The 16,946-nt window shown below is 31.8% G+C and overlaps 2 protein-coding genes, 1 long non-coding RNA gene and 1 pseudogene across 3 annotated transcripts; all 4 read left to right on the top strand.

The window, feature by feature from the left end:
- The first annotated feature begins 21 nt into the window (after nt 1-21).
- Nucleotides 22-1,933, top strand: LOC142629382 (uncharacterized). Its single transcript, XR_012843046.1, has 3 exons — nt 22-271; nt 418-482; nt 1,289-1,933. It is a non-coding gene; the product is annotated as an uncharacterized LOC142629382 (long non-coding RNA).
- Nucleotides 1,934-7,734: 5,801 nt separating this feature from the next.
- LOC142629381 (ribonuclease 3-like) lies at nt 7,735-12,130 on the top strand (annotated as a pseudogene).
- Nucleotides 7,898-8,796, top strand: LOC142629173 (TMV resistance protein N-like). The gene is made up of 3 exons (XM_075803149.1): nt 7,898-8,170; nt 8,280-8,404; nt 8,613-8,796. The coding sequence occupies exons 1-3, from the start codon at nt 7,898-7,900 to the stop codon at nt 8,794-8,796; spliced, it is 582 nt and encodes a 193-aa protein (XP_075659264.1).
- LOC142629172 (disease resistance protein RUN1-like) lies at nt 8,912-9,298 on the top strand. Its single transcript, XM_075803148.1, has one exon. It carries the CDS (start codon nt 8,912-8,914, stop codon nt 9,296-9,298), a length of 387 nt encoding a protein of 128 aa, XP_075659263.1.
- Nucleotides 12,131-16,946: the final 4,816 nt, after the last annotated feature.

Raw genomic sequence — 16,946 nt, 5'->3', positions numbered from 1 at the left:
GCATAAAAGGTATCTATTTATGCCCATTAATAATTTACTTTTTAGTCGCCACTTCAAGAACTTTATAGTGTAGTGATCTTTACTAAATTCCTTATTTAAGAAAGGAATTACCCTTTATTTTTAAGGGAAACAAATAAAATTTACTTTTTAAATCCCACGCTATGAAAGACCCAAAGCCCAAAATCAAAAGCATAAAAATGAGTTTTCGTTCAGTCTCCAACGACTAGCTGAGGCGCGGTTGTCGGCGATCTCAGCTCCGCCCCTTCTTCAGGTCTCTCTGATCTATTTAACACTCTGTTTGTTTCCCGAGAAAAAATTTTGAACGAAATTACATTTCCTATCACTAATTGTTTGTTTGTTGATTAATTTATTGATTTACCGGTTTAATTGAGAAATTTCTTTGTGTGAATTCAATAGATTCTTCATTTGTGAAGTACACCGTGGAGCCATAGAGTTTGGGGGGGGAACTCACTTTGCTCAAGGTAACTTTTCTCTCTTTTTCTCTGTTTGTTTACCGAGAAAATGAATGAAAAAAAATATCATGCTTATGTGGAAGCTTGGTGGTTTATGTCTATATATATGCCTTTGATTTCAGAAAGAGCAACAATTTTACCCTAGAAAAAAAATTCAAGGAAAATTAAAGAGGAACAAATATTAAACGAGAATTAAAACTTTGAACTGTTCGTTATTGAAGAGTCCATCTCTGATTGTAGCATTCTATTGGAATAAATGTGAATCTTGTAGTTTCAGTAGAATGAGGAATCTTGGGTACAAGGATACCAATGAAAAAAAACCTAGGAAGGCTACCATAGAATGCCTCACAAAGATTCAGGCTTTGACTCATTTTTGGGATTATAATATGTATTTCTTTCAAACAGAGCATTTATGAGGTATAGTCTGCTCTGCTGCAGAAGAAGTGTAATAATATGTTTCTTCATTATTCTAGTATGAGTGATATAACGTTCGCTATTCTAGTTTTTTAGCACTACTGTTTCTCTTTTTTTTTTTGGGTACTATAGTAGTGTTATTGTTGCTTCTCTCTATATTTGTTTGGAGTTCAAATATTGCTCTGCTGTGCTTTGCTCTTCAAGATCTATACAGGTCCCTAAACAACCCACCAGTATTGAAGGGATCCTTGTAAGGAGTCATGAACGGGAGTATCATGTTCTGATTCATCTGTTATACACCTCTAATCCACTTAGCTAACCTAATTTTTCTACTAACAATGCCACATTGCCACAAAAGCCCAAAACCTTACCCTTCTATGGTCTCTACTAATTTTATGCAGTAAAATTCAAGGACTAAACCTCACTGGGTGGATTGGAGGCCAGCTTCATAACCTGCATCATTTGAAGCACCAGTAACTGAAACTGGCTTGTTATATTTAGCTCTTATTGAAATGGTACCTGTACTGTTTATTTAATTCTTTATTCTGGTTTCTTCTTTAGGGATTTCAGCTTCAATAACATATAGGGTGAAACTGTTTAGTAACAGGAAGGGCAACTGTTATTTGTTTATATAGTAACATTCTGGTTTCTTCTTTATTCTGTCTTAAGCGTTATATTTGTTTATATAGTAACAGGAAGAGTAACTGTTTCTTCTTCCCAGGTTAAACCATCAAATTGGTCTTCTTTCTTGTAGTAGTTCATTTGAAGAGTTCATTGCACAATTTAAGTTTAAGCGTTGGGCTGTTAAAAAACTAGATATGCTACACCGTTTACTGTTTACACAGGAGAGGGATTGAGTATCGATAAGTCTGATGCTGGAAATACCCCCATTATGTCCATTTGATTGTTCTTGTTGTTTTTGAGGATAGATGCAAAAATCTGTTGGGTGTAGTTGCTTCCTTTGATCCAGTGAATCAGATTTTCATGTAGTCTTGTGACTTTTCATTTGCTGTTTTGTTGTTATAATTTGAGGGTATTGGAGCACACCTTTCTTTTGCCTTGTACACTAGAACTAGATTACATTATCATTTTTATCTAATTCAATCTATTTTGTGCTTATGATTAAGCATGTTTCTCAAAGTATGACTTCTTTGAATCCAAGATATGAATCTTTGTAAGTTTTGAGGAAGAATTCGACGCAGTTAGAGCCATGTAGTCTATCTGTTAGTCAAACTAATTCTCTTACACATTTAAAGTAGAACATTATATAATTATTACATTTTTGCAGTCCTGAATTCATGGTGATAATACAGATATAAATATGGATCTTTCATATAATTCCATTGGCTCTTATAGTTTCATTTACTTGAGTGAATTGTGTGATGCACTCACTTTATTGCTTAGCATTTGAAAGCCTTTTTTATGTTCTTGTGAAGTTGATCTTGGGGATGTCTCACGACAACTATTATATGCACTGTTGTATATTTGGCTGATACAGGGTTCAATATCATAAACTTTTTCTATTTACATCTTGGCCTGATAAAAGGGTTCCAATTAGCAGAATGGATTCTTTTTATTTAAATTTTTAATGTCTTATTGCCTGTATAACGATGGTTCTAGTCTCTTTTGTGAACAATTGCATAAGTAGAGTTATTTTGGAGGATGTTGTGCAATTTTTGTAGTTGAAACTAGGGATGTTATCATGACAAAAGTTACTGTTGACTGAAACAGAATGTTATATTTTAGCATTAACTCAAAAATTGGAGCTGATTTTTACTTCATTACTATGTACATCAGATATTTTGATCTCCTTTGTCCAAAAAAAGAAAAAACAAAGGTCTTTAGTCACCATTTATGAATTACCTAGCTTGAGTTTCTGAATCAACCCTAGGCTTGTGGTATTTGAATTCCTTTTGTTGAATCTGGTCATTTTCTTTTGTTGTATCAGTATTTGTAAATCACAACCATTGCTGCACTCTCCTTCAATATCATACTCATTTGGGAAATGAGAAAAACTATGTGGATACATGTCCATTTTCTACTAGCTTTCTTGTTTAAGTACAGCTTTTTCATTTACCTTAATTTTGTTTTTCTTACTTTTTCAAAGCACAAATATACCTCAATCCCTTTCCAGCAAAAAGCCAAATAAGCTTATACATGTTGACAAACGAATTACACTCTGCCTTCATCAAAACCATGTGGGGTCTATTCATTTTGAATATAATGTTTCCCGTGAATATAGTTGGAGCTCCCTTGTCAAGGAAATGCTCTATAATCTGTGTCATAACCAACTCCAGTAAGGTCCGGTATTATCAGGCAGTCTTGCTATGAGTTCCCCTGAACCAAGGGTGCGAAATCTTCCAATCATGGGCATGTTTGCATGTACCCAAGTTCAAAGGGAAATGTTTGAATATCTTCCTACTGTTTCATTCAAGGCCGGAGTGTCAAAATATGTTCTTTTTATTATTGGTTTATTTTGTGAGTTGGATAGGCTTAATGGTAAAAACTAAAAAGACACTCAAAAATCTAGTTGCCATTCTTTATTATTGCTTCCACTGACTTGTAGGTTTCTCAATAGCGGTTCTTTGCTGCACTTTGCAACTTATATTGATCCTGATTGCTTGCTTAAACATCTCTTTCGTCAGGAACATTCAAGATAATTCTTTCAGTGGCATTATACCAAAGCTTTGGCCAATCTACTAGATTATAAGCCTCGTTATCATATTCACCGTATAAACATGACCGTCCTACCAAAAGTGTTAGTATAAGCACACCAAAACTATATACATCAGCATTCTCAATTAAATAGCCCATATGCGAATATTCAAGGATTGCGTACCCATGTTTTCCATGAATATGAAAAACTTGTACATGCAATTGACCTACGGGAATTGACATGGAGAGTGAGAAATCAATCAATTTGGCAACATTGTTCTCATCCAGAATAATGTTACCTGGCTGAATAAATAAATAAATAAATTTATTTATGATCCTATTTCTAAATGAGGTTGTTCCTCATTAATGAGGGTATTTTTGAATCACATAAAAGTCCAATCAAGATAAGGGAATCTTCTTTTATATATATATATATATATATATATATATATATATATATATAAAAGCAACGAGATTATCTATTCTCATAGAAGCTAAATGTTTGGGAGGAAATGGAAACTCAATTCCTATTAACTATGACTTTTGGCATAATGTACAAAATGAGGTGTCTACACCTATTGTTATTGATAATTTGGACCTACGAAGGCCCATAGACATGGAGGTCTATATAATAATTGAAAATTAAGTGAGGATGACAAAGAGAATGTACCTTGTATGCATTGTAAACCCAGATAATTAAGAGAAATAGAAGTAGCTATAACATATGAAGCTCCAAAATTTGGTATTTTGTGGATGTGAAAGTGTTATCTTATAAGCTCTATTATGTAATACCTATCAAAACTTTTATGTTCAACGTATAAAAGCAAGGTGCTTTCTTTTCAATTTAGTATTTTGTGAATGTGAAAGTATTCGTCAACATATGGTAACTTATAAGCACTGTATTGGACTTTTGGTAAATTTCATAATAACTGACTTGAAGGTTCTTGTACTTTCTTTCAATTTGTGGACAAACGTCTTCATCAAATTTTTTTTTTTAGTTAGATAGCTCCAACAAATGGAAATCTAATATCAAAATATTAACTTGACATGACTTACTTTTTAAAAAATTACATGCAATTTATTGCAATTTTTCCTTGGTGAGTTTTTGCTTTTCGAAAACACAAAAATATGTTTTCTTGCTTTCCGCCATGTCCATGGAGCACCCCCACGCTAAACCCACATCCCAAATACCCTTTGTGTGTTTGAGTCAACACCATGAAATCCTTAAGCCCAACCAACCGGCCCACATCATTATCCAAAAACAGCCACCTAAGCTGCCATGAGACTTGAAAAAAAAAAAAAGTTTAACATAGTCCTTAACATCTTTTATTTTTTTTATTTCTTTCCATACATATATAAAAGAATAAAAATGAAATAAAAAAATCAACTCAATACAAGTTGTGTAATACAAAAATCCATAAATTTATAATCTAATACTAATAGTCTAATAATTCCATAAATGAAAAATATATATGTATACATTTTATACACGGAATTCACCAACTAAAACCTAGCATCTTAGGATTCGCTTGTAATCTTCATTTACAGATGTATGTGCAAATGTGCAATATCATGCAACATATACTTACTCATTGTTCTCAAAAGTAGATAACATTGAAGTGAATTACACAAAGATTTGCCACTTATGAAGAAAAAATTCTGTAAGAGACCAATTATATTTAGTATGCCAATTCATCATTGTGGATCATTCCATTTTGCGAAGAAAAAGAAGGTTGCAATAATTGTTCAACTATTTAAAATTTTTATATACTTAGTTTTACACATAACTTAATTTTTCTTATTGGGGTAAAATGAATTTTGTAAATATTTTCATTGCTTTTAAAAGAAAATCTATTAGTTTTTTGCAATATGGTATTATTAGTGAGTTTCATTGAATTTTGTATTTGAATTGATGATAATAAACTTTGGAATTGAAAAAGACTTTGGATTAGTTTCAAATGGATATGAAGTAGATTTAAATGTGAAATTAGTTGTTCTGTGAGTTTAAAATAGTTTCAAATTTGAGGTATCTGACACAAAATTAGGGTGAATTTGAAATCTACTTTGAAGCCCTTGGCACATAATTTGAATGGATTAGATCTTTTACATTAACAAGTTCAATTAATGTTGTGGAGGGGGTGGACAAGATAAAAGCAGTTTGCCCATTGGCTCAGAGACAAAAGGAAGGAAAAAGGAAAAGAAGAGCAAGATAGGCCTGGCATATGTAAATTCCCACCATCACCTCCAATTTTCCCACTTATCCCGCATAATTAAGACCGTTCTTGCCCTCTAATCAGCATCTAGAGCAACCCAATCCTGATATGGACATCCCCACAAGTTGCAAACCATCTAGCTATCCATAACAGCAAGTTTCATTTCTTGTAAATACCACATTACTCTTCCAATCCCGTAATAGATTTCTCACCACGAGACGCTTCTAAGGGTCAATCAAATTGAATCAAAGGAAGCCCAACCAATTTACTATAGCCACAAATTCTATTTTCACCCACCTTGAAATCTAAATGATCATCATCAGAGGACTACAATCCAAAAAAAAAAACTGTCACCCCGACCTGAACCCAACTTTGAAAAATCAACTTCACTCTCCCCCAAACCACTACTCCCAACAAATATTAAATTCAGACCGCAATATTATGAAATTCCCTTTACAACTTGCATTCTAGCTTGTCCAATTTACTGCTACATGTCATGTTGCCAAGCCATTTCAGTTTACTTATCCCACAATAATGGTTATCGGTGCCATTGCAGTTTACGTTTAACAATAACATTGTCCTCTCGAACATTGGTTTTAGGAGTATTTTGGACATTCAAAGTGTATTTTAGTGATTTTGGCAGTTCCAAAGATATTTTGATTTTTTTTAGTGATTTTGAGGTATTTTAAGAGTTTCTTGGTATTTTTTAGTCATTCTCATCGGTAAAATAAAATTTATTAGTATGGGCAATTTTGTTAATTGTATAAATTATTATATCTTTACCAAAAGTAATGTAAGATTAACCCTAAGAGGTTGGCTAAGTGGTTATTTAGATCTCATGATATCCATAAGATCCTGAGTTTGAAATATCTTGGGGATAACCTCATCTATCAAAAAAAAAAAAAAAAAGTAATGTAAGATTACCACCATTTAATTAGGTGATAAGATTAGAGTAATTTGAAATATTTTGTAACCTTAGACAATATTCTCATTATGATGATATGACCTTAATGTGATGCATATCATAGCAAACTAAACACTCCCTTATATTTGATGTTGCTATTCAATGTGATGTTTCGATAATTTGATATTTTATGTTAATTATTTATTAGATGTATTTTGCCCACAAAGAAAAATGTACAAGTATTTTAGACTTTCTAATGTGACTTAAAAAAGAATAATGCTATAAACATAACAATTTTCACAACATGTTGACAAATTATAATTGGAGTTTATTTGCGCTAATCAATCACATTACTTTTTAACTTATCATTAAAAACTTGACATTTTGATAGTTACAAATTTTTATTTGTACCTCTAGAGTTGTTTTAAAAACCTCTTAAAGCTAATGAAAAAGAGTTCATTTTTTGTTCCCTTAGCTTATTTTGTGCTTAAATCTATTTATCTCACCCTTTAATAATTAAAAAAAAAAAACTAGTATTTCGTTTTTAAGTAAGAGAATTTTTAGAAATTTTTAGAAATTTTTGTATTTTTTTTAGAGTAAATAGATACTTTTGCTATTTTCTTATTTACTTTTTCAAATACACTTTTTAACATTTTCTTTATTATTTTTTTAATCTCTTTTAAATACTATTTCTTTGTTCATTATTTAATATTATTTTATTATTTTTTAATATTATTTTATTATTTTAAATATTTTTTATCATTCTTTTATATTCATTTCCAAAAACTTTTTCCAAATTTTCAATAGTTATATTTTTTTAAAATCTTCTAATAGTAATATTTTCCAAAATTTCGATCATTTTTGTTAAAAGTATAATTTTAATTTCCATGTTTATATTATTTATTTGTTCATCTTTATCAAATCAATGCTAATTTGGTGCAAGTCCTTTAAAGATTTTATGTAATTTAAAATTTATCAAATCTATGTAAATTGGAATAAATTTATTCATTAATTTTTTCCTAAGATTTATCAAAAAAAAAAATATATATATATATATATACACACACACAGACAAAGAGAGGGAAAAGAGAAGAGATATCACCGATGAAGAATCTCCACCCTGCTCCACCGCACCGCCACCACACCTTCGAGGAAGACCTGCCTCTCTCATGCTAAGGACCAGCGGAGATCAGCCAAGATTGGGTCAGATCGGCATCTCTGTCTATTCGATTCCATCAATGACTTTCCTGAACAGTGAAGAAGCCTCCTTCTCTTCTTCTTCTTCTTCTTCTTCTTCCACTCGCCGATGGAACTCTGATGTCTTCTTGAGCTTTAGAGGTGAAGATACCCGCGAAGGTTTTACCAGCCATTTGTATAAGGCTTTGTGCGTCAAAGGCATCAACACCTTCATCGATGATAAACTTCATAGGGGAGAAGGAATTTCGGAAGAACTTATCCAACTCATCCAAAATTCATCGATTTTGGCTATTTTCTTCTCTGAAAACTTCATAGTGCTTGGATGAACTTGCTGAGATTGTTGAGTGTAAAGAAAAGGACCAAGAGGTTCAAATTCTTCTAGTTTTTTACCATGTTGATCCATCGGAAATTCGAAATGAAAAGGGGAACTTTGGAAAAGCACTCGCTAAACATGAAAAGAAGTTGAAGGATAACAAGAACGAGGTGCAGAGGTGGAGGGATGCTCTAAGAAAAGCAGCTAATACATCTGGGTGGCATTACAAGAAAGGGTATGTATCTGATTGTTGATATTATGATTCATGCATTGAGTTTGTACTGCTAATATGATGTTTATATCAATGACAATTATCAAAAATATATGAATTACATTCCATTTACTTTATCAAAAAACGCGTCAATTGTTTGTTATAACTCACAACCAGTTATCTTGAATTCGTAGTTAATCTGCTTATCTATCTAATTATATGTTTTCTTCAGCTCTGTGATTGTCAGCTGCACTACATATAAATCTGAATCTCACTTCATCCAAAACATTGTTGAAGAGATGGCAAATGCTAAAGTAAATCGGACGCAATTATATGTTGCCAAATACCCAGTTGGAATAAATTCTCGTGTAGAGGCCGTAGAGTCACTTTTAGATATTGGGTTAGATGAATTTTGAATGGTTAGATTCATGGCCTTCCCGGAGTAGGAATGACTACAATCGCAAAAGCTATTTATAATATAATTGCTAATTGTTTTGATGGAAGCAGCTTTTTAGAGAATGTTAGAGACAAATGCTGCAAATGATAGATTTAGGGACAGATGCTGGCATAATCAAACTACAAGAGCAACTTCTTAATGACATCTTAGGGAATGGAAATTGGAGAGTGGGCGGCAGATTTAGAGGAATCAGTTTGGTAAAGGAGATACTTTGCCGTAAAAAGCTTTTTTTAATTCTTGATGATGTCGATGATTCGACAAGAATAGAAAATTTGCTGGGAAAATGTAATTGGTTTGCTCCCGGAAGTAGAGTCATTATAACATTAAGAGATAGGCACTTGTTAGCTGCCCTTAAAGAAAATGTTTGTACAACTTACAAGGTCAAGGAATTCAAGGTTGAGCAATTAAACAAACATGAAGCTACTCAATCAAAAAAATTCCCAATAAAGACATTCAATTAAGAAATTACATTGAAACTGTTTCTCCTCTGTCATTTCTGTCCCTTTTTTTTTTTTGCATTTGATGCCAAGGTATGTTTCCCTTTTTGGTAGCACTGTTTCATTTGCATCTGTTACACAATGGCAATGGATATCAAATCAACTTATAAGTATTTATTGTGAAACTGTAAAAAAAAAAAAAAAAAAAAAAAAATTGGGAACTGAATAAGTTTCTGAACTTAAAATTTGTCATTTTTAAAATAATTATTTCATTTCGGTAAATTAGTCTTATTTTTTTTGGTTAATGCAGTTGACTGGGATACTTGCGGTTGAAGTCACTGGTAGGATTTCCTTCTGCCTTGGATGTGAGCTCAGTCTTGTTTTCATTTGTATGATTTTGTGTTTTTCTTATCTGATTTGTCAAATTGAGATGCATAATTTCTGCTTGGCTTACCATGTGGCCTTACCATGGTGAGGAAAGATCTTGCAATTTTTTCCTAGTTTTATTTATTTGTTTGGACTTAATTGGTTTCTTAATTTAAAAAATTATGTACACCAATCACATAGAATCCTGACTTTTGTAGAAAATGTGCAGCACTTTGAATTTTAGAAGCTACATTGAATTTGTTTGGCTGTGTGCAACATTGTTTGAGATAAATTGTAAATGATTTGCATTACAGCATCACACCTAAATGGTCTATAATAATTTACTAGGTTAGCTGGTCATTTAAGACATGCTAACCAAAATTTAAAATGGCTTTGCATTTTAATGTCTTTGGTTGGGTCTCTGGAAGAATATAATTTTGACTTGTCGAAGAGCTGATTTTCAAAGATATTATCTAAAAGCACAGGTTTTTAATATTTTTTGTTCTTTCTCTATTAATTAGGAATATTTGATATAGTGAGAGGATCGCAAGGCCACGATTTCGTTATTGTTTGCATAACAACTGTAGTGGCTGTTATAACTCTTTTAGTCCTTAAGTTTTTCTTTTAAAATGATCTTTCTATCCTTTAGGATCCTCTGTCCACATGGTTATGAGCTATAAGCATCTCAATCTTCATGGCATACTGTGAACTGAAGACAAGGGCAGTCTAGCAAATTTTTTGTGGAACCTTTAAAAAAAATCCTAGACCCAACTGAGGTAAACTTGAAGGTCCTTCTCTGAACATTGATGAAGTCACCTAGACCCGACTCGGTTTAACCTACCTTACAAAATTAATATGGGGATTTACAAAACTTCAAACTTTGTTTTATTGTTTTCAAACATCATATGTGAATGCATGCAGTGGCCAGGAGCATACTGTGACTCAAAGCAAAGTTGTTGCTATCCTGAGATAGGAAAGCCTGTGACTTATTTCACCATTCGTGGACTTTGGCCTGAATACAAGGATGGCTGATACCCTTCAAACTGTGATCCTAACAGTGTCTTCAAGAAATCTCAGGTACTTATAATTTTTAGTACTATGATCTTATAAATGATTAGTGGAATATGAATTGAGCTTATCATATATAATAACATGAATTTTTTATTAGGCACATAGTTTCTAGGGTTATCTCATATCTGTTTTTACAAATGCCGTGCATGCATCTATAAGTGAAAAAAATACAGGTCTATACCTCGATCAATTGCCCAAGAGCTTGCTAATAATATTTTCCATTCATTGGAAAAAGAGAAAGTAAATGATTTTTAACATCTCAAATTATTTTCTATATCATGGCCACTCATAAAACAAAAAGTTTGTCTTCTCTTTTTTGCAAATTGAATACAAGATTAGAGATCCCATATGGAAATTAATGACACATTTTATATGGCCACTCTAAATCAAATCATGTAAAGATGCAGTGAGTAAAATGTGAAACCCCTGCCCTAGGGATATATATGAGCAAGGATATGTTCATGCACTTTAATTTTCTTATCCACTTCAAAGACCAAATGTAAAGCACACTATTATCAAGAGCTTTGTAATTTAGTGATATTGTTTGATTCTCTTTATAAGGAGAACCTAGGTTTGAATCCGACATTGACAGTTAAAACCATTTTCAAGTCTTCTCTCCCTCATTTTTGTAATTATCAAATTATAAGAAAAAGAAGAACTCTAATTGTCATGCACTTCAGTCTCTTTTGAGTTTGGTACTTCATAAGTTAGGACATTTTGCCCAAGTTAATTATAAGTCTGTCTGATCAGTTTATATAATACATATTTTGCCTTAAATTTTCTTTTGTGATTCATGTATATGATGGTTTCTGTAGCTCTCAGACCTCATGACCAATCTGCAGAAGGATTGGCCATCACTTAGCTGCCCAAGTAGCAATGGCTTTAGGTTCTGGTCACATTAATGGGAAAAGCATGGGACATGCTCAGAATCTCAAATTGACCAACATGACTACTTTGAAGCAGCTTTCAATCAAAAGAAGAAAGTAAACCTGCAACAAATACTCAGGATTGCAAGAATTGAACCAGATGATGGATTTTACAGCTTTGACAACATTGTAAGAGCAATAATAAAGGGCATTGGGCACGGACACACTCCTAGGATAGAGTGCAATAAAGATTCACATGGTAACAGCCAACTTTACCAAATCTACTTCTGTGTGGACAGTTCTGGGTCAGGAATCTTGTGTCCAGTGCCTCCAAAAGGAAGATGTGCTTCAAAAGTCCAGTTTCCTAAGTTCTAAAGATTGTGGCTGAGGATTAGCTAGAGGAATATATCTCTTATCATTATTTACTAGTTATAATTTGTTTATGTTTAGTCTTGGAACAAATTACTATAATTTGTCACCGTCTCTATAATAAAGTGATGGCAAGCTTATGCATAATTCTAATTTGAGTAATAAGTCATATCTTCTCTGTATTGGTACATAAAATTTGAATTATTTTTTTAAAGATATGATAAAATTCTTCCTTTTATTCTAAATTAATCAATAAACTATATTACTACTAATTAGAATAAATAAACATGATATTTTATTTTCTAATTAGTAGTAATATAGTTTATTGATTAATTTAGAATAAAAAGAATAATTTTATCACCTTTGGCTGCTAATGGATATGGATTTGTGCGTATTAATCCTAAATAAATACTAAATAAGGAGATTGGGTTTCGGTATCCCAAAAAAGGCTCCAATAGTTTCAAACAAACACCTGAACAAGGTGTATGCCATATTCAAAGGATTCCAACTAGGAATCTATATATGCCACTCCTAGAACTAGAAGACATTATCGATTGAATGAAATCCCCTTTGGACTTAATATTGCTTCTCAAGTCTTCAATAAAAAATAAAAAATGTCATTCATCATCTTAACAATGAAAATCTTTCATCAATTTATGAACTCCATTATCTAGGAAATAAGGATTTAATTTTTTCCTGAAGATTAATTCTTTAAAAATACATACGGTCTATATCTTTACTTTAATCTTCAGTTAAATAAGTTAAAAGATGTTTATAAAAAAAAAATCAGTTAAAAGTCATTGTTTTGGAACTTGTAGATTATTCCAAATTTCCAATCAATTTAATTTAGGACTGATCTCTATATTAAAAGACGCTACTTTGAGACCACCAGCTGAAGCTATCTACATTATTTGCTTCTCTTTGTCTGAATAATTTCTCTCGTTGGACAGAATTATGGAAGATTAAGTTTGTGTGAGAGTCTTCCGATGTAGAAGAGATGAGTCAAACAATTTTAATTGGGATCCTTTTGGACTTTGTAATAGCTAGACATGGGCTTGTTAAAGAATTCATTGTGTTTTCTTTGCATAGTACATAGAGTTCCAAAGGTTCACGGATATTAGGGTCTGTTTGGATACCGCTAAAAAATGAAAATATTATAACAAAATAATTTTTAGGGCAGATTACAACTTATCCACCTGTGGTTTGGCTGAAATTTAAGTTGCCTACCTGTGGTTTAAAATTTGACACTTTACACACTTGAGGTTTGACCAAAATTTTAGTTGCCTACCTGTGGTTTGAAATTCCATGATGAAAGTGTTCTGATGGATAGTTTTTGATCTTATTTAGTCTTGTATTTTTATGTTTATTGTGTTTTTGGAGAAGAGAGACATAAAAGTGTATCAAAATTACATATTTAGCTTTATTTTTAACAAATGTGGGTTATAGAAATCTAACTGAGCTAATCTTAGGTGAGTAAAATGTCAAATTTCAAACCACAGGTAGGCAACTTAAATTTCAACCAAACCGCAGGTGAGTAAATTGTAATTTGTCCTAATTTTTAAATATGTGAATAGTGTCGTGGGACTCAATTTTAAAGTTGTTTTTACTGAAAAAAGTACTTGCGAGTCCCGTGAACAATACACAGGACCCACTAAAAAACACACGGGACAGCACAAACACAAACATTGAGGAAAAAAGGCTGTATCCAAACTAACACTACATGTACTTTTAGGCTTTGTAATAGCTAGGCATGGGCTTGTTAAAGAATCAATTTACACTCCTAGTATATGAGTTCCACACAAGTCTAAAATCTAGTTCTTGAGAAAGAAAATAAATGCATTAATATTATTGCGATGGACTAGTGATGGAGGTGAAACGAAACAGCTATGTAAAGTTTAATAAAAAAAATGTTTCTTAAAAAAAAAAAGAAAAAAAAAAAAGAAAAAAAGAGAGGCACTATCCAACATATTTTTTTGGATAGTTTGAGACCAATTTCATAATAATTTTTTTTCTCAATCCAACAAATTTCTTTAATAATTAATCCGAAAAACTTTATCTTGAAATCAATGTATTGATTTGGTCTCCAATGACCTTATCTTTTCTTTTTTTCTTCTTTTTAAGGGGAGGTCTTCTAACAAAAAGACACCCAAATTGCTTATCCCAAACAACCCACCATACTTCACAGGGTACACCAATTTCATTCAAACAAGTGAAATTTTAATTCTTCATTCAAACGAAGGACTCAAAAGAAACATGAGATAGAAACTAGGTGGCCCTTCTAGTGTTTGATTCACTTTATTTAATCCAACAAAATCTCTCCAAATAAAATTCCTTTAACAAACATTGACATATGAACTTAGTGTATTACAGTATTATTTTTTTGCTGAGTATGGTGGGGGATTCAAAAAAAAAAATCAAATTATAAAATCAAATAATGTTATTGAGTTAGACTATTCGCTTCTTTATTTTTCATTTACCAAAGCTTCAAATATAATAAACCCTAATAATTAGAGTCATTGAAAACCCATTTTTCCAAACTCAGTTCTCTTCTCTCCATCCACAAAGAGATGTACCATGAATTGGACTCTCATTGTGGCACTCACACTAGACTAAACATGAACTCAATGTTAGGTTGTGGGCTATCAGATTTCAAGGGCATTTTTCAAAAGAATAATCTTTGAATAGAAGAATATTTCATTGCATTGAGCTATCCATGGTGTGTACGCAGGACTTATCAATTATCAGTCTAGCTATGTTTTAAATGTGAAGGCATTTTGAGATGTAATTGATGAAAGAAAAATGTGTTTCTAATTTTCTATAACCCAAAAACATAAATAAAAAAAGTTATTGGTTCTCAAACCAATCAAAATCCAATCATTTTTATATAAGGTGTGTGCCCTATGCATGTCCTTATCCTAATCTTACCAGAGGTCCAGTGCCAATCTTTGTTTTTTTGTTTTTTTTGGAGAAGATGGTCCAATGTCAATCTTAGTTGTCCCAAATATGAAAGCATAAATTGTTGTATTAGGCTTTTTTGGGCTTTGGCCTAATTACAGATTTTGGCATTCATGGGCTTCGGCCTAATTACAGGGATGGTTCTTACCCTTCAAATTGTGATCCTAACAATTCCTTCAATCAAGATAAGGTACTTGAAATCTTTTTTTTTTTCTTTTTTTTCATATATCATTGTCTTTTGGCATCAAAATCATAGCAAATTTTGTTCTTAATGTTTTTGTGAATCGTTTTCTATTGGATTAGAAGAAACAAGGTTCTAAGATGACCAGTCACAAGTATAACAAAGTGTAATTTAGCTATGAAATTCCATCAATTTCTACAAGTCTGGCCACGTAGTTAACAATAACGGAAACTATTTTAATTCAACAGTTTTGTTTTTTTTTATAGAAATGACAAGACTATTAGCTGTATACTATTACTATGTATAAACCAACTAATAATGCCAACTCTCAAGGAGAAAATTTCCCTTTTACTTTTATAAATTTTCCCATTTTAGATTTTTTCCCCCTTTTTTAGGTGAATGCATATCTAAAACATTTTTGTTTCTCTCCTTCCTCAATTCATGGCAAGAGAAATGGCATCCTTTACTTATTATTATTGATTTAGTTATCAAAAATCCAACTATTTTATTATGGAAGTTTTGATACTATTTTTATGGAAACTAAAAAAAGTCAACAAATTGAATTTTTTTTTTCTGTTAAAAGTTTCTAAACATATTTTCTAAACTAATGCGGGAATCTGTTGACTTTTCTTCATTATTATTATGGAGTATTATTTGGAAAAAAAAAAAAAAAAAAATATGCAAATTCTATATTTATTACCCAGCTACTTGAACCCCATATAAATAATTTCCTTAAATCATGGGCGTGCTTATTGTAACGGCTTAAATGAGTTACCATAACATGTGTTTCTGTTTGAAAACGCAAAATAAAAGGGTAGAAATTGCATTGGGCTAAAAAGCAAAAGGGTATAAACTGCATAGTTTTTTAATCATGACAATTAGTAGTATTTTGCAAGGACAACTCTTGGGTCTGAGTGTTTTCAGTTTTGTGCACTAGACCTGATATGTTCCTGCCACAACCACAAGTCTCTATATGTGTCACGATTCAATTATTTGTATCATATTTGGTCCTATGCAAAAGATGCATTGAACTGAACCTAAACCTTGCTCATCTTAAAAACATTTGGAGTATAGGCTTCAATTACTACTATTATTTTCTTTTATGGGAAGGCTTCAATTAAATTAGTTCAATATTGTTATAATTTTTTCTAGATTGAACTATGATTCTCAATCTTCTTGTTTCATGGCTATAGAGGATCGATATCAGACCTCAAAAGCAATATGCAAAAAAATCGGCCATCACTAGCTTGCCCTAGTAGCAACAGTATACAATTTTGGACACACGAGTGGGAGAAACATGGGACATGCTCGTAGTCTGTACTTAACCAACATGGATACTTCGATACAGCTCTCGGTTTGAAAGGGAAGACAAACCTCCTCAAAGCTCTTAAAAGTGCAGGTAAATTCAATTTTCATTACTTTAGTGCTTTGTTTTTTTAAGTAACACTTAGTTTAGTAGATTTTAAGTTTTGATTGCCTATAATGTCCTTAATAATACATGCTTTTATATTATTAGAAAGTTTATATTATTTTATTATGATTTATGTAAAAATAGAAAATGAGATTTTGGGAGAGTTGTAAAATAAGATGACAAAATAGATAAAGTAGGTTTTTTGGGTGTAAAATAGAACTTTTTTGGCATCACATATGTTAATATTCTTATGTAATACCTATCAAAACTTTAATTTTCAACTCACAAAAGTAAGGTACTTTCTTTTCAATTTGGTATTTTGTGGATGTAGAATTGTTCTTAACGTATGATGACTTATAAGCATCGTATATGACTCTTGGGAAATTTCATGACAATTGACTTGAAGGTTTTTGGACTTTCTTTTCAATTTGTGGACAAACTTCTTCATCAATT

This window comes from Castanea sativa, chromosome 3 (assembly GCF_040712315.1).
Source record: "Castanea sativa cultivar Marrone di Chiusa Pesio chromosome 3, ASM4071231v1".
In the NCBI taxonomy this organism is placed as follows: domain Eukaryota; kingdom Viridiplantae; phylum Streptophyta; class Magnoliopsida; order Fagales; family Fagaceae; genus Castanea; species Castanea sativa.
Note: the sequence above shows the minus strand (reverse complement) of the source record. Positions and strands in the feature narration are given on the sequence as shown.